The following is a 27,481-nucleotide window of genomic DNA, read 5'->3' as shown; positions in this document are numbered from 1 at the left end:
CTATGCATCTGTCATTATTGTAAGTTTGGCCAGAGCTGAACTGTTGGAGAAAGATTTGACCTTGGCCATTTTGAGCACCTTGCTAATACAGCTCAGGAACAAGGTACTATGACAAGTAAAGGCCCAGCTTTCACCCTGCTGACAACAGGTTTGGCTGCTCATTTGGTGCACCCTTGCTTCAGCTTGCTTGTGAATATGGAGACCCAGCAAGCCCCCTGTGGTGTTACACACTGCTCCCCAGGGACCAGATCTAGCCAGTCCCTTGCACCTGCTGAAATTTTACCTGGCTCTCCTTTTATAAATAATGAGGTTGCATGAGGCAGACTGTTCCAACACCTGAACTGTCTCACATTTGGCTGAAAGGTTCTGGGATATGGCTTAGGGCAACATTTGCAAGGAAAGAAGGACTTCCATTCTGTTATGGTGGTGGTGGTGGTGTGGGAGAAAGCTACACGATTTTTCCAGGCTCTGTGTCCTGTGGTGCTTCTCTTCAACTTTACCTTGAAATCCCTCGCCCTTGATTCTCCTTCTCCTTCATAGACTATTCATCTCTGATACTGGCAAAAGGCATATGAAGAGCCTAAAGCCTTTCCAAGTGTCTAATATTTAGGCAGGAGGACCAGAGCAGAAGGAAAATAATACATCCAGTTTTTTCCAGTGCCATAGTCACAGCAAACTGCTCTGCATTATGCAAAATTTCTGTGCCATGTGGTGAATGGGAGACCAGCTTTACTGTTTAGGTTTGAGTTAGAGCTGAGGAGTGTTAGACTAGAAGATTCACTTTGTAAAATAGATCTACAATGTCCTCAGAAAAAACAGGAATTTTCACCACAGCACCAGATTTGAGCCTTTATTTATATTGAAGGTATTTTGGACACCTTGTAATGGATCCCCAGATCACGGATGTTGGGGGCCCATGGGTAAAGAAAATGAAATGACTCCTCAGACTGCACTATTCAGTGAGTCTCTAGCAGGGATGGATACAGAATTCAAGGACCCATGATGTTGAAGTCTGTGTAAAAACAAATTGTTGCCACTAGGCGATCAATTGTTTTGGCCTCTCTTTTAGACATGAGAATAGAATGGGTCATAAACAATGCTGCAGACATGAACAGTAAGACTTAAAGGCAGTTTTACAGAGAGAGGATGTTAAAGCTGGTTGAAAGTTCTGATAAGTGACTCAGAATGTGTTGGACTCTACAAAATTAGTCATTTATTAAAAGGTGTAAAATCATTTCTTAATCTATTAATGAATGCACTCTACTGTAAAGTGTGACTAACTTCCCATAAAAAGAGAGCAAAACTGTGGGTGCACATAGTCACTTTGTTATCTTCCTGCCATAACTCAGTCTGTTTCTGCAGTCTGTATAGGCACAGTCAGGAACCGAGTCCACAGGTGGCTGAAGGCACTTGGGAAGGGCTGACAGACACACTCCTTGAGGGGAAACCTTTTCTTGGAAAGTCTGACTCTATACTTATTTGGAATACAGGGAAAGCAGCAGCAGCCTCTCTCATTTGCTTCACCAAGCCTAGACCTGTTTCCAGTCAAGCTATTAGTCCCAGTCACTTTTTAACTGTTGTGGTTTTATGGACCCAGCCCTTATTTTATATTTAGTCCATTTTCTTGCAAGAATTCACAGCTGTGACTGTCATTTTACTACAGTGAAATGTGTCAACAGGACCAAGAATAGCAGCTGTCTATCGGACCTGCAACTAGTGTGTTAATGGAGATACCAAGCATTGGAAACAAAACAAAAGGCACAGAAACAGAGAAGGCAGGTCTACAGCGAAAGTCATATTTGAAACAGTATGCTTACTTATTTTCTTCCCTAAAACAGAGGGTAGAGATTTTTTTTTTAATTGACTCAGAGGGGCTTATCATGTCTAGACCAATCAAAGGTAAATTAATTTACTAGGATAAACCTTCTGCTGGGAGGACTGGAAGGTCCAGAGTCCTCTGTACCACTTCAACATCACCCCAGCCACCTATTCTGATTGATATTATTTGAGAACTTCTGACTTCCAACTTCATAGGAAAATATATATGGTCTAGGAGTACAGCATGAGACTTGAGAGGAGGCTGTCTCAGCTCTGCCATAACTGCCTCAGTTCCAGACATAAAAACTTTCACTTCTGAAGGAGCTGCTCAATTTTGAGATGCTGTGGTTTGTGGTGCAAAGGCCAGCTCTCACTCAGAAACTAGCAGAGCCCCTAAGGGATCCAAGACCTTGTGGCATTCCTATTGCTCAGTTCTCAAATCTTTCATTTGATCTGCTAATCAGCTTCTGGGCACATAAAACTTTTACTGAAGCTACCAAGATTTCTGTAGCTTTAAGGACTAGTGTGTAGTAGTAATTGCCTACAGATGGTTACACATTATGATTTAGTTGCCCCTCAAAATCTGTCAGAAAAACTTCAAGTGCCTTGACAAATCCTGCTTCATAACCCCAAACAAAGAAAAAGTAAGTCAGTATGTTGAGAGATGCATAAGAAAATCAGAGAGTCTGCCTTAGCCTGCCTGAGCCATTAGTTCTTGGGGCCAGTTAAAAAACTACAGGTTCCCTGAGGCACAAAGCAGAGGTAGCTGAAAGCACTTCCTTCAACATCTGTACTGATGTTTAAGTGGTTCACACTAAAAGGCTTTAGAGCAGGGTTCCTGGGATTTTTTTTTTGTCTGGGAGGGCTGTTTAATGAATTGAACATCCAGCTGGGGCCAGATAACAAACTTAATGTGAAATGAAATTTCCTTCTGTTTAGGGATGTAATGTAACAATCTTTACAAATTAATGCTGAAGTAGAGAAAATACAACAGCATTTATTTTTCTTCAAGGGAGATGCATGAAAAGGATTTCATTTCCAATAATTCAAGATAAATGGTTCAAAACTTTCCTCAGCCTGAAGGACTGAGCAAAGGTAGCCCCCAACAGAGAACTGCACATGCCACTCCTAAAGGAAATTAATCCAGATCCCACAAGACTGATGTGCCTAGAACAGACCTCAAAGAAGTTTGTTAACTCAAGATGAGATAACAGGAGGGCTCAGAGGAATGCTTAGGGACAGAAAAGTTGTAGAAATTAAACTCATTATTGCCTTTTGCAGCAGCCAGTCTGGGCTGGTCAGTTTTGCACAACATTACAGTGTTTTATGGAAGGAATTTGGGTGCAGGGAAGGGAGAAAGAGTAGTACAGTAATGTGTACTGTGCCTTTTAGAGAAATAAAAATACAATCAATAATTATTATCACGTGACTCTAAATCATACAAAGGAGTGTACCGTGTCAATGGAAATGGAGTTTGTTCAGTCTTAGACTCTACCATATCAGCATAATGCACCTAGTTAAGAAATTCTGAGATTCTAAAACCAGAAAAAACTTGACATCTTTTTTGAAATTGCCTGTGGTAATATATCTTCTTACCCTTAGGTGACCCAATGCTTGGGTCTGATTAAATGCTTATTTTTCAGAACAATATGTAGAGATGGCAAAATCATCACTTCTTTCCATATCCTGTTCCACTGCTTAACTCTATTTGTCTCCTGATATCTTGGCCTTTCTGATCAAAGATCTCTGATTTCTACATATGTACATTGGTCTGAGTTCTCAACCAAACTGAAAGCCCTCTCCATATAATGTTTTGCCCTCCCAAGGGTCATTCTCCAAAAACCAGATGGCAGTTAAGCCTTGGTTTGTATAAACAGACCTAGGTCTCCCTATACCACATTTTTCTCAGACCTCAAAACATTTTTATGGCTTTTGTTATGACCTTGGACACTCGTAGAGTGCTTCAGAGAACTCTGGAGAGTGAGGGCTGAACCCATGAGAGTGTGGCTCTGCTTCAGATACTCTTGTAAGAGATTAAAGATCTGAGATGAAAAAGATATATGTTCCCCATGAATGCTGAGTGGTTCCTCAAGGGGGAGAGCTTCAAAGAAAGGAATCTAAAAGACCAAAAGTATCTTAAATACAGATATTTCAGCAAAGGAAAAAAAAAATATATTCAATTCAATACGCAAACTGTTAAATCAGGCAACACAGATGGATAATAACTTAAAAATTCATTTGTATTTATGAGTTTGTGTTCACAACCACCACTATCAACTGATTGTACCATTTGTTACTAAAAAAACAGGCAATGTTGAGATCACACTCTCCTATTATTAGATATGTAATAGTCCTATCTTTTTTAAAAACCTGTTTTTAAATCTGTTGCCACCTGGAAAACTAGATTAAACAGATCAAGAGTTAAGGTTACCTACAAATATTCTGGGCAGAAACATAATTAGGGCTGTTATTAGGATTATCATTTAGTGGGCAGTGTAGATGAGACTGAGAAGATAAGCCACTATCAGTTGTGGTTGAGGGCTAAAGTGATTATTAAGCTTGTAAATTTGGGCCATGTGTTTTCCTGGAAATGTGGACACAATGTTGAGTAGCTTCCAAAAACCCGAGGTGGGACTGCAGGTGGTTTGTCCTAAAAAGCTTTTCTAGTGTGGCACCATTAGCAAACAGGTAAAGTGCTGGTGTGTGCAGAGCCTCCTTGCAGCGCTCCAGCACCAGGGCAGTGGCTCATGTGCCATCAGGTTGCAAAGTGGGACCTAAAGCTGCATGCCAAACAGCCTCATGGGTGTGCCACCTGATGTGGCCCCCTCGGGGCCCACGCTTGCCATCCCACATGGTTGACTCTGGACACAAAGCACTCAGCACTGCTGCACAGCACCTGAAATGGCAGGCTGTGCTAAGAAGAAATTTCATGCTAGGATAGAAGATTGAAATAATTTTTGCATTGAACCATGGTGAACAGGTTGATTCTGCAAACAAATATATTTCAGGATGTGTAACAGCCCGAGTACTCTGCATGCGCCTGCAGTGTATGACTGGTGGACATAAAATCATAGGATGGTTGAGATTGGAAGGGACCTTAAAAATCACCTGGATTCAACCCACCTGCCATGGGTAGGGACACCCTCCACTAGCACAAGTTGCTCAAATCCACGTGGGTGGAAACATTAACCTGATCTAGTTGAAGATATCTCTGCTCACTGCAGTGGAGTTGGCCTAGATGACCTTCAGAGGTCCCTTTCAGCACAAACCAAATAAACTTTATTATTCTGTGTGGGATCACCACTTGGAGCATCTTCCCGAGTAGGGTGAACAGTCAGCTCTGCAGCACCAGCTGTTCTCCTCTGCTACCTCTCACCTCAGTGAGACAGACAACTGCCCAGCAACTCACCCTCCCTTGGGAGCTGCATTTCCCAACTTTCAGGCCTTTACCACAGCTGCCACCAGGGATTCATTGCTATAGCTTCTTGTCACATGGGAATCCTCATGGGATTGGGTACTGGGACCTGTGTTCTTCCACTTCCCTCCCTGGCATCTGCAGGGGGAGCTGGTGGCACCTGCAATTAGATGTCTGTGTTGCACCAGAACTCCCCAGCAGGGACCTTCTAACACACAGCAAAGAGCACAAGAAATGACAAAGAGCAGCTTGGTGCCACAGGCAACTGGCAGAGGTCAGCGTGTCTCTGCAGGGACTATAAAGTTTACTATCCCAGAAGATGCAGGCACTCCCCAGCAGCCCTTTCTTTCCGCTGTTGTGGCTTCAAAGAACCCAGGAGATATAAGAGGGAGTTGGAAATTATGCAGGTTTGATGGGGTGAGTGGGCTCTTGTGCAGGAACAGGCCTGTTCCTTGGAGTGGACTAAGCACTCTTACGGGACACAGCAAACCAATGGCAGCCCCTGATTCTTTGAAATTGCTGACATTTTGCAACTTGCTGAGCTGCTTAGTGAGAAACCCTCATTTTGTTTTCAAAAACAGAAATAAATTGCTTTTCTTCAGATAACTGATATTTTTCTTCCTCTTGAAATACTCAATGGACCTGTTTTTATCTGTGCAGTGTTTACTTTCTAGGAGGCTTTGCCACATTTGCAGCTTCATGAGGGTTTTTTTTGCCTCAAGCTCCTCCACAAAATACACAGAGAGCCCAGGGCTGGTCTCTGCTCTTGGGAGGGTAAATCTGCTCCCAAGACAGAAAGGATGGCCCTTCTCATAACTTTTTCTTTTCTTGGTTCTATTTTGACATTTTATCTGCCTTCATGCTACATGAACAAGAAGCTATAGGGAAAGCCACAAATCATCTTGCTGCCTTATGTCCTTCAGCTCCACTATTTTTACACTTGTTTTTGTAAAAGTGCCTCTATATTTACAGGATGAAATGGTGATGGCAGAATGTCTCTGATTACAAATTCCATTACGTCTAAGAAGACCAAGTGCTGTTCCCCTTATTCAAACCCAGCCAAGGATCTTTCCTACTCTGAATTTATAGTAACCATAATTCCAGAAGATCCTCAGATACCTCACAGTGGTTTTTTTTCAGCACAAATAGATTTTACAGCTGGGCGAGGTCTTACATTACAGAGAAATTTATGCCTAAAGATCTACTCTTAATTAGTCCTTCAGCTACTTGAGGTGGTTACAAATCCATCCACAGCACCCACTGGAAGATATAAAAAACCTATTCCCCTAATTTAATGTACAAAAGTATTTGTTATTCCACTGACAGTCTGGATAGCAGGAAGGAAGATGTCAGGAAACTTTAGATTCATGTCAGACCTATCAATTTTCTCAGTGGTAGGGAAAAGCTCTCCTCTTTTTTTTCCTCTTTGTACAGTCTGAAATGAGACCAGTTGAACCAGTTCTGTGTTGCTGTGAATAGCCAGTCCTAGAGGTCCTAATAGGTAGAAAAGCACACTTACTTATTTCTGCTTGCCCTAAAACTTTTTTTAAGGTTTTGCTGAAGCTCATTGTGGCAGATTGACTCTGCATACATAATAAAAAATAGTCCTTGATACAAGAAATGCATAGCTAGAAGATGAAACCTACAGAAAACTGTATATGGGGTTTCCTTTACAGTCATTAGTAGTGGTTTGTTTGAGGTAATAGGGCAAGCATGTCTGTAAGTACAGCTGATTTACTGAATTAATAAATAATCTCCCTTGCACATCATTGATTGTTTAAGAGAACAAACAAACAAAGAAACAACAGCAACCAATAACAAAAAACAAACAAACAAACAAACAAACAAACAAACAAAACCTGGAGAGTTGTCATTAAGCAGACCAGCCTGGCTTCATATGGTTGACCACAGGAATAAAATCCTATGAGGTCATTCTCCATGGTGCATATCTTCCCAGTGGTTTTCCTAATTCATTACTTAATTTAGCAGTGTATTGATCTACACCTGATCACTTTAGTACCTCAGCATCTTTGATGTTGGCCTTTCTAGTAAGAGTCCATACAGCCTTCTTCAAATCCAATGGCACAAGAAATCCTTGTTACCCAAAATTTTACCCTGATAGATTTCCAGCAATAGTATACAACAGCAAAATCATTAAGTCAAAGAAGCTATGCCAGTCATTGAAAAATTATATACAGTTTGCTATAGTAATTATGTGAATTGGAAAATAGGAATATTTATAACTGAAAATGTAAACTTCCCCAAGCTGGACTCACTGGGGTTCTGTAAATGCTTTAAATAGTTTTTATTTTCTATGCCACAACCTCTCTTTTTCTGCCAGCACATTTAAACATGAATAGCTCTCCTACAATACTGCTGTGGAGTTTCTGCATCTGCTACAGAGCCAGATTCAACCTTATGTTCTCTTTTAGCATTTAATATAGTAAATTTCTTTTTAATAAGTTAATCTAATATTGAAGTAAAGCTAGAATTTCACGTGAGCTATACATTCAGAAGAGTAGACAGATGGAATTATGCCAAGTGACACCAAAAAAGGATAGAATCAAAGGATCATTTAGGTTGGAAAAGCACTCTAGAATTATCCAGTGCAGCCATTGTCTTAACACCATGAAATCCACCATGAAACTATGTCTGCAAGTGCCACATACTCACGTCTTTTAAATTCCTCCAGGGAGGGCAAGTCTGCTACTTCCCTGGGCAGTGTATTCCAATGCCTGAGATACCTTTAGGTGAAGAAAATATTCTTAGTATCCAATCTAATCCTCCTCTGGTGCAACTTGAGCCACTTTGTCTTCTCCTAGCATGAATTACCTGGGAGATGAGACTGATCCCATATGTCACCACAATCTCCTTTCAGGTGGTTGTAGAGACCAGTAAGATCCTTACTGAGCATTTTTTGCACACTAAACACCCCCAACTCCCTCAGCTACTCCTCATCAGACTTGTTCTCCAGATCCTCCACCATTTCTGTTGCCCTTCTCTGGATTTGCTCCAGCCCTTCAATATCCTTCTTGGAGTGAGGGGCCCAGAACTGGACAAAGGATTTGAGTCCAGTGATGAGTACAGGGAAAAATCACTGCCCTTGTCCTGCTGGCCACACTATTCCTGATACAGGCCAGGGTGCATTGGCCTTCTTGGCCCCTGGGCACACTGCTGGATCATGTTCAGATGCTGTTGACCAGCACCTCCAGATCCCTTTCTGCTGAGCAGCTTTCCAGGCACTCTCTGGCTGTAGTGTTGCACAGGGTTGCTGTGACCCAAGTGGGACCTGTTCTTTTACCTCGTTGACCCTTATACAATTGGCCCTGACTCATCGATCCAGCCTGCCCAGAGCCCTCTGTAGAACTTTCCCTATGGAGGGTTCTATAGAGAACAGCAGATCTAGAGAGATAACAGATCAAGACTGGCCTGCTTAGCAACACTCCTGCCCAACCACAAACTGACTGAGGATACACTCAGTTCCCTTATTCACATTGTTGGTGAAGACATTAAACAGAGCTGGCCTCAGTCCTGTGCCCTGGGATCACCACTAGTGACCAGCTGCCAGCTTCATGGTGGATTTAACAATTCTCTGGGCCTGGACTCCAGACAGGCTTTTACCCAGTGGAGAGTGCACCTGTCCAAGCCCTTAGCAGCCAGTTTCTCCAGGAGAATGCTGTGGGAAATGGTGTCAAAGGCTTTACTAAAGCCCAAGTAGACAACATCCACAGCCATTTCCTCATCCCTTAAACTGATCACCCTTTCATAGAAAGACATCATGCTGGTCAAGCAGGACCTGCCTTTCATATACCACTGGTGGCTGGGCCTTGCTTTCCAGTTGTCCTGTACATGCCACATGTTGGCACAAAAGATGATCTACTTCATGACTTTGCCCAGTACCAAGGTCATACTGTCAGGCCTGTAATGCCCCTAATCATTCTTTCAGCCTTTCTTGCATTATATTTTCTAGCCTCCTGCCAACAGGGACATCTCCCCATCAGAGCTGCTGATAAATGATGGAAAGTGGCTCGGTGTGTACTTCTGCCAGCTCCCTCAGTACCCTTAGATGGATCCCACTGGACCCCAAAGACTTGTGTGGTTCTCAGTGGCACAGCAGATTGCAGACCATTCCCTTCTGGATTGTGGGGGCTTCGTTCTGCTCCCTATCCCTGTCTTCCAGCTCAGGGGGCTGAGCACCTGAAGAATAATTGGTCTAACTATTAAAGACTGAGACAAAGACAGCATTAAATACTTCAGCCCTTTTCTCATCCTTTGTCACCCTGTTTCCTCCCACATCCAATAAAGGATGGAGATTGTTCTTAGATATCCATTTGTGGCTGATGTGTTTGTAGAAACATTTTTTGTTGCCTTTTACAGCAGTGGCCATATTGAGTTCAGTTTGGCTTTGATCCTTCTAATTTTCTCCCTGCATAATGTCATGTTATCCTTGTAGTCCTTCTGAGTTTTCCTCCAAAGGTGATAAGATTTTCTGTTCCCCAAGTTCCACTGACTTTACTAGTACATCTATTATGCTGTCAATTTTTGTCTCCTTTTCTCTCAGCAGAATTTTTCTTCCTTGGTGCACACTGTGGCTCTCTTTTATGTGATGAAGAGCTATGTAAGACATTTTCCACTCTTCCTTATTTGATTCTTTCATAGCATTTTGCTATGCTGGCGTGTGGGTCTTACGTGACTGGTACAAATGCAGAACTGGCAGAAGATGCTACAGATGCAGATAAGAAAGAAAAAAGAAGCACGTGACATCTTTTAGAAGGAAAAATTTCTGTATTAAATACTCACTGCCTTGCCAAGCTGCAAAAATGTCAGTGCCTGGAAATAACAGATCTCCATTTTTTCTTTAAAAAACTTATAAAATATATATAATTTAAACAAACAATATGCTTAGCACAGACAGAGTCTAGATGGAGGTTAGAGAGCTTAAAAGGAGTCACTGACTTTCTCAATAAGCTTTAAATCCATGGTTAAAGCAAATTTAGAGATGAGCAAATTTATGGAAGAGCAAAATTAGAGCCTAAATATTATGCTATGCTGAGCTTGCTCTAATCAAATTCATTTAATCCCATTATTTTCTTTCTTGCATATCACAGATGAAAACAATGGAGCCCTCTTGGCAAGAAGCCAGTCTGAAACCATCTATTCCCCTCCATACTGAAGTTCTGACAAGGAGAACAAGGCAGCTGTCCTTACAGTAATTGATATTAATGACTCAGGTTAGAGACCATTGTGCCAGCTTGGGACTGACAACAAAGAGAAACCACAGCCCAGCTCTATGGTAATAGGGACAGTAGTCTGAAGACAGATGGATATAATGGGAGCAGAGCAGTGTAGTCCTTTAAAAAAAATTATTTTGTCTTGGATGTTATTTAGATGAGACATCAATATATATTAAATGAGAACAAGAATTGCAATTGTAATTGGCAGTGTCTTTCTGTGCCATTTCTCTGATGTGTCCTGCACTGTGTTTGTGGGCTGGAAAAGGCAGATGTGGGGCGCACATTGGCCAGGACAATTGCATAATCCCTAGGCAAGGCACAGGGCAGGGGGGAACTGCCTAAAGGTTCAGCCCCAGCTGTTCCCCAGCAAGCCCTGGACAGAGCCCAGGGCGTGTCCAGACTCCATTCCCAGGCTTCTTACAATATTCATAGTAAGGTTATTTTCAATGTTTTGTGGAAGTCTGTTCTAGTTTTATCAGATGCCTGCAGATTTCACACATTTTTGTTGAAAATTAGCGCTTGCTTTCAAATTAGCTGGAGCTATTCTAGCCAGCAGAAACAGTGATTTGCATTGGTGAAAACCAAAGTGATTGTACCTACCTTGTATAACTTCTGACAGGCTCTGCTCTGACAAAACATGGCTCAAGGTTGAAATGTAAGGATGGAGAGACAGCCCTTACAATACAAGAGACAGCATTTACACCAGGGAGCAGAAATTTTGCAGTGCTGCCTGGTTTAGTTTGTGACAGGCTTTTGTTTTCAGTTTATTAAGGGAAAAGTGGTAAAAGGGACAAATATATACAAGTGGCCTCTGTTTTATCAACGTGGGGACAGATGCTGTGTTGTGACCCTGGGAGTGATACACCACTATGAGCTGTCTCAGGCCTAACTCAGGTTTCCCTGGTCTTCTTCGTGTGCTATTTTCTCTTGCTGCCTTAGCCTACTCCAAGCTTTCATATCCCTTAGCCCCCAGAACATCTGGAACATCACACAGATCATGAGAACAGTGATTACCACATCCCACTGTTCGGCCTCTTGGGGTGTTGTGTCTTTGGGCCATCTTATCATCAAGGTGTTGAGAAGCTCAGATTGCAACATATGCTGTCTGTTAAAATAAATGCAGTGTCTATGTTGTCATTGTTGTTGAGTAAAAGGCTTTTCTGAGTAGGTCCTTGAGAAATACATTTTCTTCTTGACCTAATTCTCTTCAAAAGACTGAGAGATAGAGTCAAGTGCATCACACTTTTGAAATGAAAATAGCACTCAAGCTTGCTCTATAATTTCTTGTCTCTCATGTAAACATCTGCTGACATTCCCTTCAAACTTTGACTGCTTTTGCACCTCTGGAGTATTTTATCATAAAGTGAAAAGAATGAAGTCTTTCAAAAAGAAAAATTAGACTGTATGTCCCTCCCCGCTATTCAGGAAGAAAGCAAATCCCAGCTTACTACATAAATATCAACACTGGAAATGCTCTTGCTTTCCCAGCCTCTTCTCTACTGTCACACCACTGAAGTCCAAATAACACAAAGCATTTACTCACTATATGTCTGGGCTGATAATTATTTAATGACACAATAATCTGAAATGTCAAGACAAAATTAAAATCTTATTTTAACTGTTACTTTTAAGCCAAAAGATATTCAAAATTGTGATTTAGGCTATTACAGAGAATAGGGTAAAATTTCAGGAAGCAAATGCTTATCTGATAGAGGAGACACCATAATCAGGCAGGTAGCTTTTCCAGTGGGAGGCTTATCCCCTGCACTACCTTTTTTTTAGATCATGGATCAGATAATATTTGAAGATATTTTGAAACCTACAGAAGGCATGTATGTGATTATACAGAGCCAGACAGGTCCCTCCAAGGGCAAATCCTGCCTGACTAAACTAGTGGTCTTCTTAGTGACTGCATCAGTGGACAAGGTAAGAGCTACAAATACCCTCTCTGTAGCCTTTTGTAAGTACCTTGATAAGGTCCCCACAACATTTTTTACCTCTAAATTGGAGTGATATGGATTTGATGGATGAACTGTTGGATGGGTAATTGGTTGGATGCCCACTCAATGACACAAAGACCAAGGGCAAGTACTGGGTCCAACACTGATTAACATCTTCATAAACACAGTGGTGCACTGGACACACCTGAGAGAAGAGATGCCATCCAGAGGGATATTGGCAGGCTTGAGGGGTGGATTTACATAAGGATCATGAAGTTAAATTAGGACAAGTCCAAGGTCCTGCATCTGGGTGAGGGCAATCCCCAATACCAGTTGACTGGGTGAGGAATGAATTGAGAATCATAGAAGTCAAGAATGATCTGTCCTGAAGAAATAATTTGGGTATATTGGTGAGTGTCAAATGGGACATGAGCCAGCAGTGTGCATTTGCAGCATGGAAATGTAATGAGCACAGACAGCAGGCTGAGGAATTCAATTCTCCTCTACTCTGCTCTGACACCACCAGGAGTGCTGCATCCAGCTATGGAGTCCTCAGCACAGGAAAGACATGTTGAAGCAGGTGCAGAGGAGGATCACAAAATGGTGAGAGGACTAGAAGACTTCACCTATGAAGATAGACTGCTCAGTCTGGAAAAGGCTCTGGGGAGATCTTTATGTGGCCTTTCAATATACAAAGGAGACTTTGAGAAAAACTTTTCACCAAGGCCTGTAGTGACAGCATGAGGGGCAATGGTATTAAAATGAGAGTGGGTAGATTTAGACTCTATACAACAAAGAACTTTTTTTTACTATGAGGGTGATGAGACAATGGAACAGGCTTCTCAGAAAAGTTGTGGATGTCCCATCATTGGAAGTGCTTAAGGCTAGGCTGGAAAGAGCTTTGACCAACTTGATCTTGTGAAAGGTGTCACTGCCCTTGGCAAGTGAGTTGAACTAGATGATTGTGGGAGGGGACTTGGGAAACTGTCCCCCCGAATTACCCTGGGAGGTGACAGGTGTGTAGTTCCCCGCCTCCCCTGTTATCAATCAGTATGTCTGTCATCCCTTGGTGCTAGAAAATTCTTTGTTCTTTATACCTCCATTGGTTCCTTCCCTGAAGCCGCTCTTTCCCCTTACCCTCATTGGTTATAACCCTGCCACTCGACCCTGACTCTGCCCCCGAAGCCTTCCTTCACTGAACGCTTCATGCCTGGACCCTCCCTCTCTTGTCCCAGTTATAATCCCGATTCCGCCCCCTGTTCGGCGCTCTCAGAGCGAGCTCCCTCCCGGAGAGGTTGTTTTCCCTTCGCTCCCTGAATTGCTGTTCCTCAATAAACCCTCCTGGAAAGAAAGCCGCCTGTGAGCCGTCCCGCCTTCATAGAGGAAGATTTCATTACGCTATCCGGCTTTCGAGGACTCGGCTCTCTGACAAGCAGAGTGGTCAGAGACCCAGAAGCCCTCAACTGGCGCCCGAACAGACTGGCCCCTCTCAGGAGTCAGCCGCAGAGCGTCTCCTCGGCTCCCTCGGCTCTGTGATCCGGCTGCCCGAGGACGAAAAGCGCCGTTCGCCGCCAGTTCCACGAGCGGCTGCTCTTCGTTGAAGAAGATCGCCTACCTCGCGGGCTGCAGACACCTCGTCCTGGTTCGACTTCGAGTTTGGGAGCAGACTCCGAACGGGACGAGACCTGCAGCGCTTCCTCTCCCCCTCAGAGGCTTTTTCGTTTTGACAGCGGTCTTCTTTGTGGTGAGTTCCTGGTGCCCTGTCTGGCACCCGACCCTGTCTCTTTTCCTTTTCGTTTCTCTCTTTGTCTCTTTGGGGATTTCCTTTTTTCTGCAGTGAGAATGGGCAATCGCCTGTCTCCTGCCCGGCGGGATTTTTACCTCCACGTTAAATCCTCCCTTGTTTTGGGTAACATTTCTTTTAAAAAGAGGGACCTTAAGGCTTTTGTTAATCTTATTTTCGATAACTTCCCTGACACCTCCAGGGATGATTTTTCTTCTCTTATTTTCTGGGGAAATATTGGGAAACTGTTATACGCATTACAAGTAAAGGGGAATTTTTCTGTGGGGCATTTTTTTCCACTTTTTCATTCTATTTACACTTTATTTAAACAAAAGGGTGAGAGTTGGGTCCCCGGTTCTCCTAACCCTCATTCCGCCCCCCCCACTCCTAACCCGGTTTCCCCTAAGGGTGGGTCGGGCAGCAGATCCTGCCATAACCAGGCACAGGGCTGCCACCGTCTCCCTGCTGCTCCCCGCCCCACTCTGTCCTCTCCTCGTCCTGGGACTGGCCATCCCAGTGCGACTCTTTCCTCTCCCCAAAGCCCTCAAACCCCTGTACCCAGTTTAAAACCATGTTATTCGATTCCTGATCTCTGTCACCACACCTCACAAAATGGCGCCGGCCACATGGCCGAGCAGCCCGCCACCGAGGGACAAAAGGGCGCCTCCTCTCCACCTCCTCACTCCCTTCGGGCCCCTGCCAGTCCCCCTCAGGCTCCACCTCCGTCGAGTGCCGCCCCTGCGTCGGGTCCCGCCCCTACCACCGCGTCGATTGTTACGTCGTCGGGACCCGCCCCTCCAGCCCCCATGGCCACACCCCTGGGTGGGCCCCCGGTGGGAGGGAATCCCCTGCAGGAAGGCCACGCCCCGGTGGGAGGGAACCCCCTGCCGGAAGGCCACGCCCCGGTGGGTGAGCCTGGCCACGCCTCCCCTCAGGCCTCTTCTGGTTCCCACGCCACCGGAACCGGAGGTCGGCCTGGCCGGAAGCAGGCCATCTTGGCCTGCCGGGCTTCATGCCACCGAAGCCCACCGGCCAAGGGGAAGGTCCGAGCCCTTGCCCGTCCTGCCTCATCCTCCGATGAGGATGAGGACAGCGACAGCCCCCGGCCCACACCTAGGCCGGGAGGTGGGTGGGCCCGGATCAGGGCAGAGGCAATTAAGGATGGGGATTTGGAATTCGCAAAAGATCTGGGGCCGTTCGCAGCACCTGTGGTGAGGACCAGGGGGCAGCGGCCACACTGGGAGCAACTCCCATATGTGGAGATTAAAGAACTGAGGAAGGCTGCCAAAGACTATGGTCGAGACTCTCCTTTCTTTAAGAATGTATTAGACCTCACTTTCTCGGGCCATACATTGGTCCAGCATGACGTTAAATATATTGCCAAGTCCCTGCTCACTCCCACCGAGCTTTTATTGTGGGACATTCAATGGAGAAAGCTCCTCAAGCCTCTTCTGAAAAAACACAATTTAGCAGAGGCAATTGGAGAGGGAGAGGAAGCCATAGAAGCCCTGGCAGGGGAGGGGGAGTTCAGCCAGCCAGAGGACCAAATACTGTTACCCACGGAGGTCCTAGATGACATCAAGGAGGCTGGCCGAGCGGCACTGTTAAAAATCCCCGATGGGAAAACCCCGCTCCAGAACTTTTCAGCTATTACCCAGGGCCCAGAGGAATCTTTCATAAAATTCGTGGACCGGCTGAGGGAGGCCATCGACCGGCAGATAGACCATCCTGCAGCGAGGGAAGAGCTCCTGAGAAAGATGGCCATGACCAACGCGACAGCCGAGACAAAGAAGATATTAAGGACTTTACCTCAGGACCCCGAACCCACCATCGCACAGATGGTGGAGGCCTGCACGAAAGCCGCCTCCACCGAGACCACTGTCGCCCTTGCAGTAAGTAAGGGGATTGGGGAGGCGATGTTGACGATGAACACCATCCGGTGCTTCGGGTGTGGCCAGATGGGCCACATTCAAGCCAACTGCCCATACTGGCCCCCGGAGCAACCACACTACTCGTACACACCCTCCCCAAGACCAATACCCAGGAACCCGATGCCCTACCATCAGCAGGCGGGAAACGGGTCGCGGAGCGCGGGGAGGGGCCGCGCAAGGACAACAAGTGGCCCCTCACAGCGCCCAGGCCTCCCCACCATCCGGGAGGACCGGTGGCCCAGCGGACAGTTCCGGAGGGTTGGCGGAGCCACGACGACGGGCTCCGCCTCTTCCGTAGAACCCGCAACTTAAATTCAGACACTCACCGGGTCCTCAAAAGCTCCATCACTGTGACTCTCCAGGATGAGGACCTGGTGAGAGTTCCCGCTGGGTTCCTGGAACCCCCTTACCGTAATTGTGAGGTAACAGTATTAATACTCGGAGATTGCAGGCTCACACCCGACCGTGTTACCGTCGTTCCTGAAGTGGTGTGTTTTCAGCCGGGGTCCGAGGTCACCGTCTCGGTCGTCTGCCATCAACCACCTTACACCATCACCAAGGGGCTCCCCTTCGCTGCCATGTACCTCCTCGACGTGGCCGACCTCACCGATCCACCAGTACAGGACTATTTCGCTGGACATGACTCCGGGGAAGACAATTTTGTCTTCCTCACACAAAATGTTTGCAAATCCAGACCAATGATTGAGACTGTTTTATCGCTTCAGGGAAAGTCCATCAAACTGGACCTGATGGCAGACACCGGGGCAGACGTCACCATCATACCCCGGTCAAAGTGGCCCCGCGACTGGGAGTTGGTGCCCCCTTGTGGCACAATCTCCGGAGTGGGAGGAGCTGTCAACTCCATGCGCAGCAAACACCTGGTAAGTGTGGAGGGCCCTGAGGGACAGATTGCCACCATTCGGCCTTTTGTTGTTTCATCTAACATCATGTTATTAGGCAGGGACGTTTTGTCCCAATGGGGTGCCCGCCTCGATATCCCTAGCCCTGCATGGGATTTTTAGTATGGGCCACTGCGGAGCGCACCTCCCCACCGCTGAATTGGAAGACCGATGTTCCAGTGTGGGTGGACCAGTGGCCCCTTGTGGAGGAGAAATTAAAAGCGCTCCATGAATTAGTAGAGGAGCAGGTCCGCCTGGGGCATTTAATACCCTCCACCAGCCCCTGGAACACTCCTGTCTTTGTTATTAAAAAACCTGGCAAAGACAAATGGCGCCTGCTCCAAGACCTGCGCAGGGTCAATGAGGTAATCGAGGACATGGGCCCCCTGCAGCCTGGCCTTCCCTCACCCTCCATGCTTCCCCGGGATTGGCAGCTCGCAGTCATTGACATCAAGGACTGCTTTTTCAACATCCCATTGTATCCCAGAGATGCCCCCAGATTCGCGTTCTCCGTTCCTTCCATCAATAGGGCGGAGCCTTATAAGAGATACCAATGGGCCACTTTGCCCCAGGGAATGAAAAATTCTCCAGTGCTCTGCCAAACTTTTGTGGCCCAGGTGCTTTCGCCGATCAGGAAGCTGTTCCCTGAAGCGATCATCCTGCATTATATGGATGATGTCTTGATCTGCGCTGAAACACAAGCTTATCTGCAGATCACACTTTCCAAAACTGTTAAGGCCATTAAAGCTGCAGGGTTTGAAATTGCTGAAGAAAAGATCCAGCTGTCAGCGCCATGGAAGTATTTGGGCTTTCACATTACGGGAAGGACTGTCGCGCCCCAATCTGTCACCGTCAAAGATGACCCACGGACCCTGCGGGATCTCCAGCAGATCTGCGGTACCATCACGTGGATCCGACCTCTCCTGGGACTCACCACGGAGGAGCTGGCGCCGCTCTTCAACCTGCTACGAGGAGATGGCGACCTAGCTTCCCCTCGCGAGCTAACACCTGCCGCCAAAGGAGCCCTGGAGAGAGTCGCTGAGGCCATACGATCCCGTCAGGCCCACCGTGTGGATCGGCTCCTTCCCGTCACCCTTGCCATACTGGGTAAGTGCCCAAACTTCCATGGTCTGCTTTTTCAATGGGACGCTGGGCGGAAGGACCCACTCCTTATCATTGAGTGGCTGTTTCTCCCGCACCAGCCAGCGAAAACTATTTCAACTCCTGCAGAGTTAATGGCTAGGATAATAATAAAGGCCAGACAACGCCTCCGGACCCTCGCAGGGTGTGACCCGGCGTGCATTTACCTACCTCTTAATTTAGAACAATTGGAATCCCTGCTTCAGACAAACGAAAGTTTGCAAATTGCTTTAGACAGTTACCCTGGACAGATTTCCATTCATTACCCTAAACATAAAATATTCAAAGACACGTTATATTTGGCCCCAAAGTCATTCAAAAATAAAACACCTATTAAAGGTGCTCTCACGGTGTTCACCGATGGGTCGGGAAAATCCCACAAATCGGTGATCACTTGGAAGGACCCGGAGAGTCAGAAGTGGGAGTCTGACATCCAACTGGTTGAGGGTTCCCCCCAGATCGCAGAACTTGCTGCGGTCGTGAGAGCATTCAAAAAATTTCAGCAACCTTTCAATCTGGTAACAGATTCGGCTTATGTTGCCGGGGTAGCAGAACGGGCAGAACACGCCCTGCTCAAAGAAGTTCAAAACAAACAGTTATTCGATTTGCTCACGGAATTAATCTGGCTGATCTCCCACCGAGAGCAACTCTATTATATTATGCACATCCGGGCTCACACAGACCTGCCAGGAGCTATTGCAGAGGGGAACCGGATGGCCGACCTCCTTGCAATGACATCTCATTACTCTGCACCTGCACTTTCATTAACCTTACCAGACATCTTTGCACAGGCAAGGCTCAGCCATGCGTTTTTCCATCAAAATGCACCTGCCCTTGCCCGACAATTTAAAATATCAAAAGAACAAGCCAAAGCCATACTAGCCACATGCCCAAGCTGTCAGTCCTTCGCCCTTCCACCGCTGCCAACGGGGATAAACCCCCGAGGGTTGGCAGCATTGGAGCTGTGGCAAACAGACATCACTCATTATAATCCTTTTGGCCGCCTGAAATACCTGCATGTGTCCATAGACACATTTTCTGGGGCCGTGTTCGCGTCACTCCACACTGATGAGAAAACAAAAGATATCATCAAACATCTATTCATGGCATTTGCCACATTAGGAGTCCCAAAAGCCATCAAAACGGACAATGGGCCTGGATTCACCTCGACAAGATTCGCACAATTTCTACAACAATGGGGAATTGCCCATTCCACCGGCATTCCCCATAACCCCACAGGACAGGCAATAGTGGAACGCTCCCACAAAGAGTTAAAAAGGCTGCTAGAACAACAACACGATTCGGCTCTGGCCATGACACCAGTTGAAAGATTATGCAAGGCACTTTATGTTCTTAATTTCTTAAATTGTTCTGACCGAGAGCCGAATCCCCCTGCACTCAGACACTTTTGCAATAACACCAGGGCAGTTTTGAAAGAGCGTCCGCCAGTCCTCATCAGAGACCCAGAATCAAAAATCATCTCAGGGCCGTACCCTCTGATAACGTGGGGGAGAGGGTACGCTTGTGTTTCCACAGCCCAGGGTCCCAAATGGATTCCTGGAAAATACGTCAAACCGTACCTGGAGAGCACTACCACAGACCCCCCAGCGAGGAGCAACCCAGCGACCCCATCACAATCACCACCAGATAATGCAGTGGCGTGGCAACGGAGAAAAAAGAAGAGGACCGGAAGACCACCCAACATCGTCTCCCGGGTCCTCATCACAAGGACATACCTACCTCTGCAAGACTTAACAACTTCCGCCACCCCATCCCCTCCTGTGCCGTTCCCTCTACCCTCATACCTAACCCGTCATCCCTTTACCCCTCCGTCCTGAAATTTATTTTTATTTTAACCCAAAAGGGGGAGCTGGGGGAGGGGAGGGAACCAAATGTATGTTGGTAATATTGTTTTGTTTAATTTTAGTACTAGGATGGCTGCCAGAACATCATTCACCCAAAAGGAACAACAGAAGATGTCCCACTGCGCCCAGCTGGTTGCAGCCACGCTTTCCATCCTCCTGTGGCTGCATGTAGCAGATGGCTGGGTGGTACCACAGCCGAAAGAAAACGTCTGGATCACGCTGGCAAAGTCCTTGCAGCAGGATAACCTATGTCTGGCCATGGGCAACGTGGACAATCCCCTGTCCACTTGCCTGGTAGGGGTCCCCTTGGTAGCTGATGATTGGCCGGTATCCAATTCCGACCTGCTCCGAACCACGGGTAGGAGGCCTAACCCGGTCGATACTTGGGATGAGTGGACCAAAATTTTGCCCAACAGCAAAGAGGAACCCCAAGAATTGGACTTACTGGGGTCCTCCACAGCTAGATATTGTGTCAAATTCTATTATAGGAGGCCAAGTCAAAATTGGCACGGAATTGACTTGGCCAAAGACACATACCGGAAAGATGTAACACCTATCAGTAAAAAATATAACAGCCAAACCTGGTGCAATTATACTAGCCAGGTGATTTCAGTTTCATCCACTCATCCCAAGACATTGCCCAGGGGGATGTTTCTTATCTGTGGGGACAGAGTATGGTCGGGAATTCCATCTCGGCTCCAGGGAGGCCCATGCAGCCTTGGCAAGCTTGCTACCCTCACTCCAAACAGAACTCAAATTCTAGATTGGAAAAAAGAAAGACAATTGGCACGCACCAAAAGATCATATGCTCAATTCGACGAAAATTGTGACTCCGAAATTTACGATTGGGGAAAAACAAAGAGGGTCGCTGTGTCCATCTTTTTACCATGGTATGCAGCAGCTAAGGCCCTCGGTGAGCTTTCTCACCTGGAGTGTTGGATAAGTAAGCATGCCAACGCCTCGTCTGCCGCCCTCTCCGATCTTCTGGCAGACCAGCAAACCACCAGGCAAGCCACATTACAAAACAGAGCGGCTATTGATTTCCTGCTGCTCGCCCATGGTCACAGCTGCGAGGACTTCGAAGGATTGTGTTGCTTCAATTTAACATCACGGAGCACTTCCATCCAAGCCAACATCCAGCGGATCCGGACCGAAGTACAGGACATCAAAACGGAAACTTCGGCTGTGGACCCCGTCCACAAACTATTGATGCAGTGGGGCATTCCCGGGTGGGCAGCCTCCATTTTAAAAGGACTCTTTTGGATTTTCATAATTGTCCTTCTCATTTCAGTTGCCTTAACCATCTTCAAAAAGACGCTTACCAAGACTTTGGCAAATATTTATTTAATTAACAAGAACGGGGGAGATGTGGGAGGGGACTTGGGAAACTGTCCCCCCGAATTACCCTGGGAGGTGACAGGTGTGTAGTTCCCCGCCTCCCCTGTTATCAATCAGTATGTCTGTCATCCCTTGGTGCTAGAAAATTCTTTGTTCTTTATACCTCCATTGGTTCCTTCCCTGAAGCCGCTCTTTCCCCTTACCCTCATTGGTTATAACCCTGCCACTCGACCCTGACTCTGCCCCCGAAGCCTTCCTTCACTGAACGCTTCATGCCTGGACCCTCCCTCTCTTGTCCCAGTTATAATCCCGATTCCGCCCCCTGTTCGGCGCTCTCAGAGCGAGCTCCCTCCCGGAGTGGTTGTTTTCCCTTCGCTCCCTGAATTGCTGTTCCTCAATAAACCCTCCTGGAAATAAAGCCGCCTGTGAGCCGTCCCGCCTTCATAGAGGAAGATTTCATTATGCTATCCGGCTTTCGAGGACTCGGCTCTCTGACAAGCAGAGTGGTCAGAGACCCAGAAGCCCTCAGATGATCTTTAGGGGTGCCTTCCAATGAAAACCATTCCAGGATTATATGAAATCCACTAAGTATGGTATGTGCACGTGTATAAATGAAAAAAAGTAATGTCCTGAACAGTTCCAGACATTTAGTGCCTTTTTCCCCCTTTCTTGTGTTTGAGATGCTTTTGAGACCTTTCCATTGTCCCTAGGATGACACAGCTAGAGAGTGTTAAAAGATTCAACAGTATAAGGTGACTTCTGGGCCAAAAGCATCTCATGAGAAGTTCATACATGGCCAAAGTAAAAGACCATAGCCTGCAGTAAATCTGTACAGGTGGGTAATCCTAATTCCCAGATGTGAAAGGAGACATAGCAGCCCACATATACCATCTCCTTATGGGAACATCTCCTAGAGTATTCATAAGCTTTCAGCTGTGTGAGGTCTACCATAAATCTCCTGTGGTTGTCAAACTTGGACATCTCAACTGTGTTTTGCAGAGTAGAAAAGGTCACTATCTCTGTATAGCTCTATGTGATGTCTATTTCTCAGTCTTGGCAAGTTTACCTTGTACAGCTCCCTCCTGAGCTTTGGTTCTCCTTTCTCTTTATATTTGCCTTTTTGCTCTTTATTTACACACCTTCTCACACTCTGTCCTCTGGGCTCAGAATTTCTTTCCTAGGGGACCTGAAAATGTCTCCTCTCATATCTACAGAATTCTACCCTTTTATGAATTGCCCAGATACAAGACTGGATTTTTTTTCTGAGTCTGAGTATTCATAGACAGTACCTTCCTTTATGCCTTAAGTGAAGTCTTGTCGTCACAACAGAATTACTGACATTGTTTACAAAAGTCCAGATTGTACATTAACATGAATTCTCCACTTGTGCCAGATTCTGTAAGAAACAGCTCATAAGACAGTCCATTAAAAAAAATTAAAGTATGCACATTTAAGAAACAATAGCATTTACTGTCTGGAGATCTGGATCATCTTCCCACTTAAATCAATAGCTTTTCTTTTAAGTACCGTGGATGCCTGAAGGCACTGTATGATCATCTATTTACCCATATTTTTCTGAGCAAAGGTTAATCTCACTTTCTCTTCCAAGAAGTATTTGGCAAATACTGAAATGTCTTGGTATAAGAGACTGGCATACTGGGTTTAAATCTTAAGGCTCATAGACAACAGTAAGCCCACCTGTTACACTATTAGTGTTCAGATATTCTTCAATTTACAGTGAAACAAATGGGTTCCAGCCCAATATGTTGTCTGGTCTATGACCACAAGACAAATTCAGGGTCATGACTGCCCTTCAAGCCTTGAATTCATGTGTGATGGGAGTTGGAAGGTTTGCTTGACTAAGCTTTTATTTCAGATTAGGGTAGATTGTTATTGAAGAAAAAAGCCTTAGCTATAATACTTAACTGTGCTAGTCAAAGCCTGTCAAACCCTTCAGATAATGTAATGAATCTTGTAAATGGAGTAACTGATATGCCTCTCCGAGTGTCACATTCCAGCTAGTCTTCAAAAGATGAGAATGACACTGATGCTATTAATCACTAGGGACTGCACAATTACAGAATCACAAGCAGTGTTCCCCAGGGCTCACTAGTGTAGCAAGTTCTGTTTAATATCACAGAACACAGAATCACAGACTCAGCTGAGTTGCAAGTGACCCACAAGAGATCATCAAGTCCATCTCCTGGCCCTGCACAGAATCATCCCTGAGTCACACCATGTGCCTGAGAGAACTGTTCAAATGCTTCTTGCCACTTCCCTGGGGAGCCTGCTCCAGTGCCCAGACACCCTCTGGGTGAAAAAACCTTTTCCTGATATGCAATCTAAACCTCTGACACCACTTCAGGCCATTCTCTTGGGTCCTGTCACTGGTCACCACAAGAAGAGATCAGTGCCTGCCTCTTCTCTTCCCCTCACAAGGAAGCTGCAACTGCAATGAGCTCTCTTCTCAGCCTCCTCTTCTCCAGGCTGAACAGACCAAGTGACCTCAGCCACTCCTCATGCAGCTTGCCTTCAAGGCGTTTCACCATCTTCGTTGCCCTCCTTTGAACACTCTCTAACAGCTTAATGTTTTGTTTATATTGTGGCACCCAGAACTGCCCCCAGCACTCAAGGTGAGGCCGTCTCAGTGCAGAGCAGAGTGGGACATCACCCAGCTGGTGATGCTGTCCCTGATGCATCCCAAGACAGGGTTGGCCACCCCAGCTCAGATTCAACTTTTCATCAACCAGGACCTCCAGGTTTCTTTCCTCAGTGCTGCTCTCCAGCTTATCAGTCTGTCCACACATCCAGTGTTGTCCCATCCCAGGTGCAGAATCCGGCACTTTCACTTGTTGAACTTAATATGGTTGATGATTTTCCAGCCCTCTAAATTGTCAGGGTCTCTCTGCAGGGCCTTTGAAGCAGTCAACACTTCCAGTTTTATATCATCTGCACACTTGCTCAGTATTCCTTCCAGTCCTGCATCCAAGTCATTAATAAAGATGCTGAAAAGTACAGGGCCAAGGATGGAGTCCTGCAGAACTCACTAGAATAGAGTGCCATCTGATATCACCCCATGCACTAAACATTTGCCCCATGTACTCAGCACTGGTGACCTCAAATCCTGTGTTTGGTTAACTCTGGGCCCCTCACTACAAGAAGGCTATTGAGTTCCTGGAGTGTGTCTAAGGTAAGAAATGGCTTCAAGCTGCACCAGGGAAAGTTTAGATTGTATACTAGGAAATATTTCTTCATGGAGAGATTTGTCAGGCATTGGAACAGGTTATTCAGTTAAGTAGTGAAAGGAACAGGTTATTAAGTTAAGTAGTGAAACCAAAGTCCCTGAAAGTGTCAAAAAAAAAAATTGTGGATGGGGCATTTGGGATTATGGTTTAATAGTGAGCACAGTAGTGGTGTTGGGTTAACAGATAGATTGGATAATCCTAGAATTCTTTTCCAACCTAACCACTTGTATAATTTAAGTGTGGCATTAGAAAGATCAGAAATAGCTATCAAAAATGCTCATATCCATACCTGAGAAGACTTAAATACACTAAAGTGAGCAGTGAAACCAAATTTGCACCACCTTCTACAAGTAATATATAGAAGAAGCTCTTGGTGTTAAAGGTGCAGGTTTTGCTGAACTATCATCCCCATCAAAATAATTCAATTCTAACTGGCACTGATTTTCAGATCTGCTGTTCTCAGGGGTTTAGAGAGATCTTTAGATATTGGTTGGAGAAGGGGAGCTCTCCATTTACTATTGCCTGCCAGCAAATCAACCAAGAAGGTGCAGCCTACAAGCATGTGTTTGGGTATTCTGCAATGTTTAAAGCCCATTGCTGTTTATCAAGGGTGAATTAGTGTGCAATTTGGAAGAAGTAGCTTCTCTCTGGAAGAGATGAACAGACACTGAACCATGGTATTGATTCATAGTTCAGTTTGTTCAGTTACGCACTCGATAGAATTGGGATGATAATTTGTACATTTCAGTGTCCACATGATAATTACTTCTTTTCTCAGTGGTTTCACACTGTTTTCCATTACTCCAGCTTACCAGCAGCTCAGGTGAAGCATAGGTTATAAGGCCTCAATTGCTAAGGCTGGATCTGGACAAACAGTGCACTAGATTTTGCTGATGTTGATTTGGAAAGCTTAGGTGCAAAATTTTAGTTTCTACTCCTTGACACAAGGTTGCCAAAATTACTGAAGCCCTACCAGTTTAAGACAGGAGCACTATTTTGTCCTGCTGTCTTTTATTTGGTAGACATACACATTAGCAGGAACCCAAAGTCCCTTTTCTTGTGAAGACGTCAGGGGCAAAATGTTAGGCTATAGTATTACCTGGTATTATAAAGCCCTCTGAAGCAGGCAGAGTCCAGTGAGTTCTCAGCAAGATGGGAACAGTGGCTCATTCATATCACAGCTATATGCTATTTTTGGCATGCAGTTCACTTTTCCTTATTAGAAAAATAAAAACTATTAAAATAGAAAGTTCTTCTAGCTTGGTGTATATACCAATTTGGCTGCTTTCAGCCATATTGGTTTCCTTTCACCTGCAAAAACTTACTTTTTTTTAAGTCTGCAGAATTTTGTTTGAGGCTGGCTCTTTTTAAGCTCTCTTTGTCTCTGTACTTCCCCTCTGACTGTGGAAAAGGGTTATCCCTTGGGAATGATGATGGATCTGGTTATGTGCCATGGGGAGAAGGAGTCAAGGTAGACAAACAAAGAGTGGTGAATACTCAGAGTAAATTTGGCTTTCTGTGAGCAAAACACATACCCGTGTAGAGAGGTGGCCCCTCATACAGAGACTGTGGGGATGCCACATATAGACAGTGTGTCCATACAACTCTCAATGTTTCCCTTTTATATAACTTGTCCCCAGCTTCTAAAAAACAACTCTGGAGCTGGCTGGGCCAGCCAAGGATTTTCAAAGAACTACGACAATGTTGATTTTGTGCCTTCCACAGAGATTAAGCAGAAAAATTTAATTAATAATGTCTGGAAACCTTGTTCTTTTATTGTTTTCATTTAAATACTCCATTTGAACACTACAGGAAGGCCCGATTCAGGGCAAGTCAGTTCTAATGGCATCACTCCAAGATGGTTTTTGCTTTATCCATACCAATCCATTTTTGCACAAAAGCAGTAACTTAACATATTAGTTCTTAACTGACGTACATCAACATAATGTCTAAGGTGTAAGAAAAGATTAGTTGGTCTATTTTTTTATAGGCTTTACTGAGGGGATGAGATTATACAGGTGTACAGTATAACTTTTCCTTATTAGGAGAATAAAATCTCTAAAGCTGGAAAGCATTTCTTGGTCATCTCTTGAAGTATTTCAGATTTTCTCCAGTGTCTTCTTGTTATTTAAAAGGAATGCAATTCACATCCATAGCAGTCATGGGTTATTTTCTGGACTAGCTCTCTGTCATGATGGCAGGCATATATTATACAGTAAAATCATTCAAGGCCAAGTGTAGTTTCCATTTCATTCTGAATGAATGGAGTAATAAATGAAAGATGAAAAGCTCTTCATTTCAGCTTGTGTTTATGGAGATCAGTTCCCTTCCAGACCAACCCAAAAAAGAGAATTGAATTTTGTCAAAATTATCCAGCTTTATTTTTACATATATATATATAACCTAAACTGCTTTCTCAAAGTTTTCTCGGGTTTAACCAGAACTAAACAGGAGAAACTTGCCTCCACCTGAGTCTGAACTGAAACTCACCCAAAGCTGCTTCAACTTACCAGCTTATAGAGGAGGTTAGCATGTCCTGACACCACTTGAGCACTGCAGGAGTCACATCTCTTGTGAGACTTGGATTGAATCAGGTCTTAGCTGCGTTTAACCCAGGATGTAAGTATTGGCTTTATTGCCATGCTCCACCTAAAGATGATGGCTTCATGAAAAGAGGAATTCATCCCAGCTCAGAACTGGACATTTGATTCAAGCTAGGTAGCTAGCTGTCTTCTTCATTTACAGTGCTAGGGATTCCCACAGGAACATTCACAGAGAGCCCAGGTGACTGCTTAAACTAATTTCATGATTACCAGGAGACTGTTGGAGAAAAATTTCACAGTTGAAATATCTGCAGATGTACAGACACCTTT

At 45.3% G+C, this 27,481-nt stretch overlaps 1 protein-coding gene across 1 annotated transcript; it reads left to right on the top strand.

The window, feature by feature from the left end:
• Positions 1-13,936: 13,936 nt before the first annotated feature.
• On the top strand, positions 13,937-21,325 carry LOC144248901 (uncharacterized). Its single transcript, XM_077790880.1, has 3 exons — positions 13,937-14,151; positions 20,088-21,180; positions 21,317-21,325. The coding sequence occupies exons 2-3, from the start codon at positions 20,095-20,097 to the stop codon at positions 21,323-21,325; spliced, it is 1,095 nt and encodes a 364-aa protein (XP_077647006.1). The 5' UTR covers positions 13,937-14,151; positions 20,088-20,094.
• The last annotated feature ends 6,156 nt before the right edge of the window (positions 21,326-27,481 follow it).

This window comes from Lonchura striata, chromosome 2 (assembly GCF_046129695.1).
Source record: "Lonchura striata isolate bLonStr1 chromosome 2, bLonStr1.mat, whole genome shotgun sequence".
NCBI lineage: Eukaryota > Metazoa > Chordata > Aves > Passeriformes > Estrildidae > Lonchura > Lonchura striata.
This window is presented reverse-complemented; position numbering and strand designations above follow the sequence as displayed.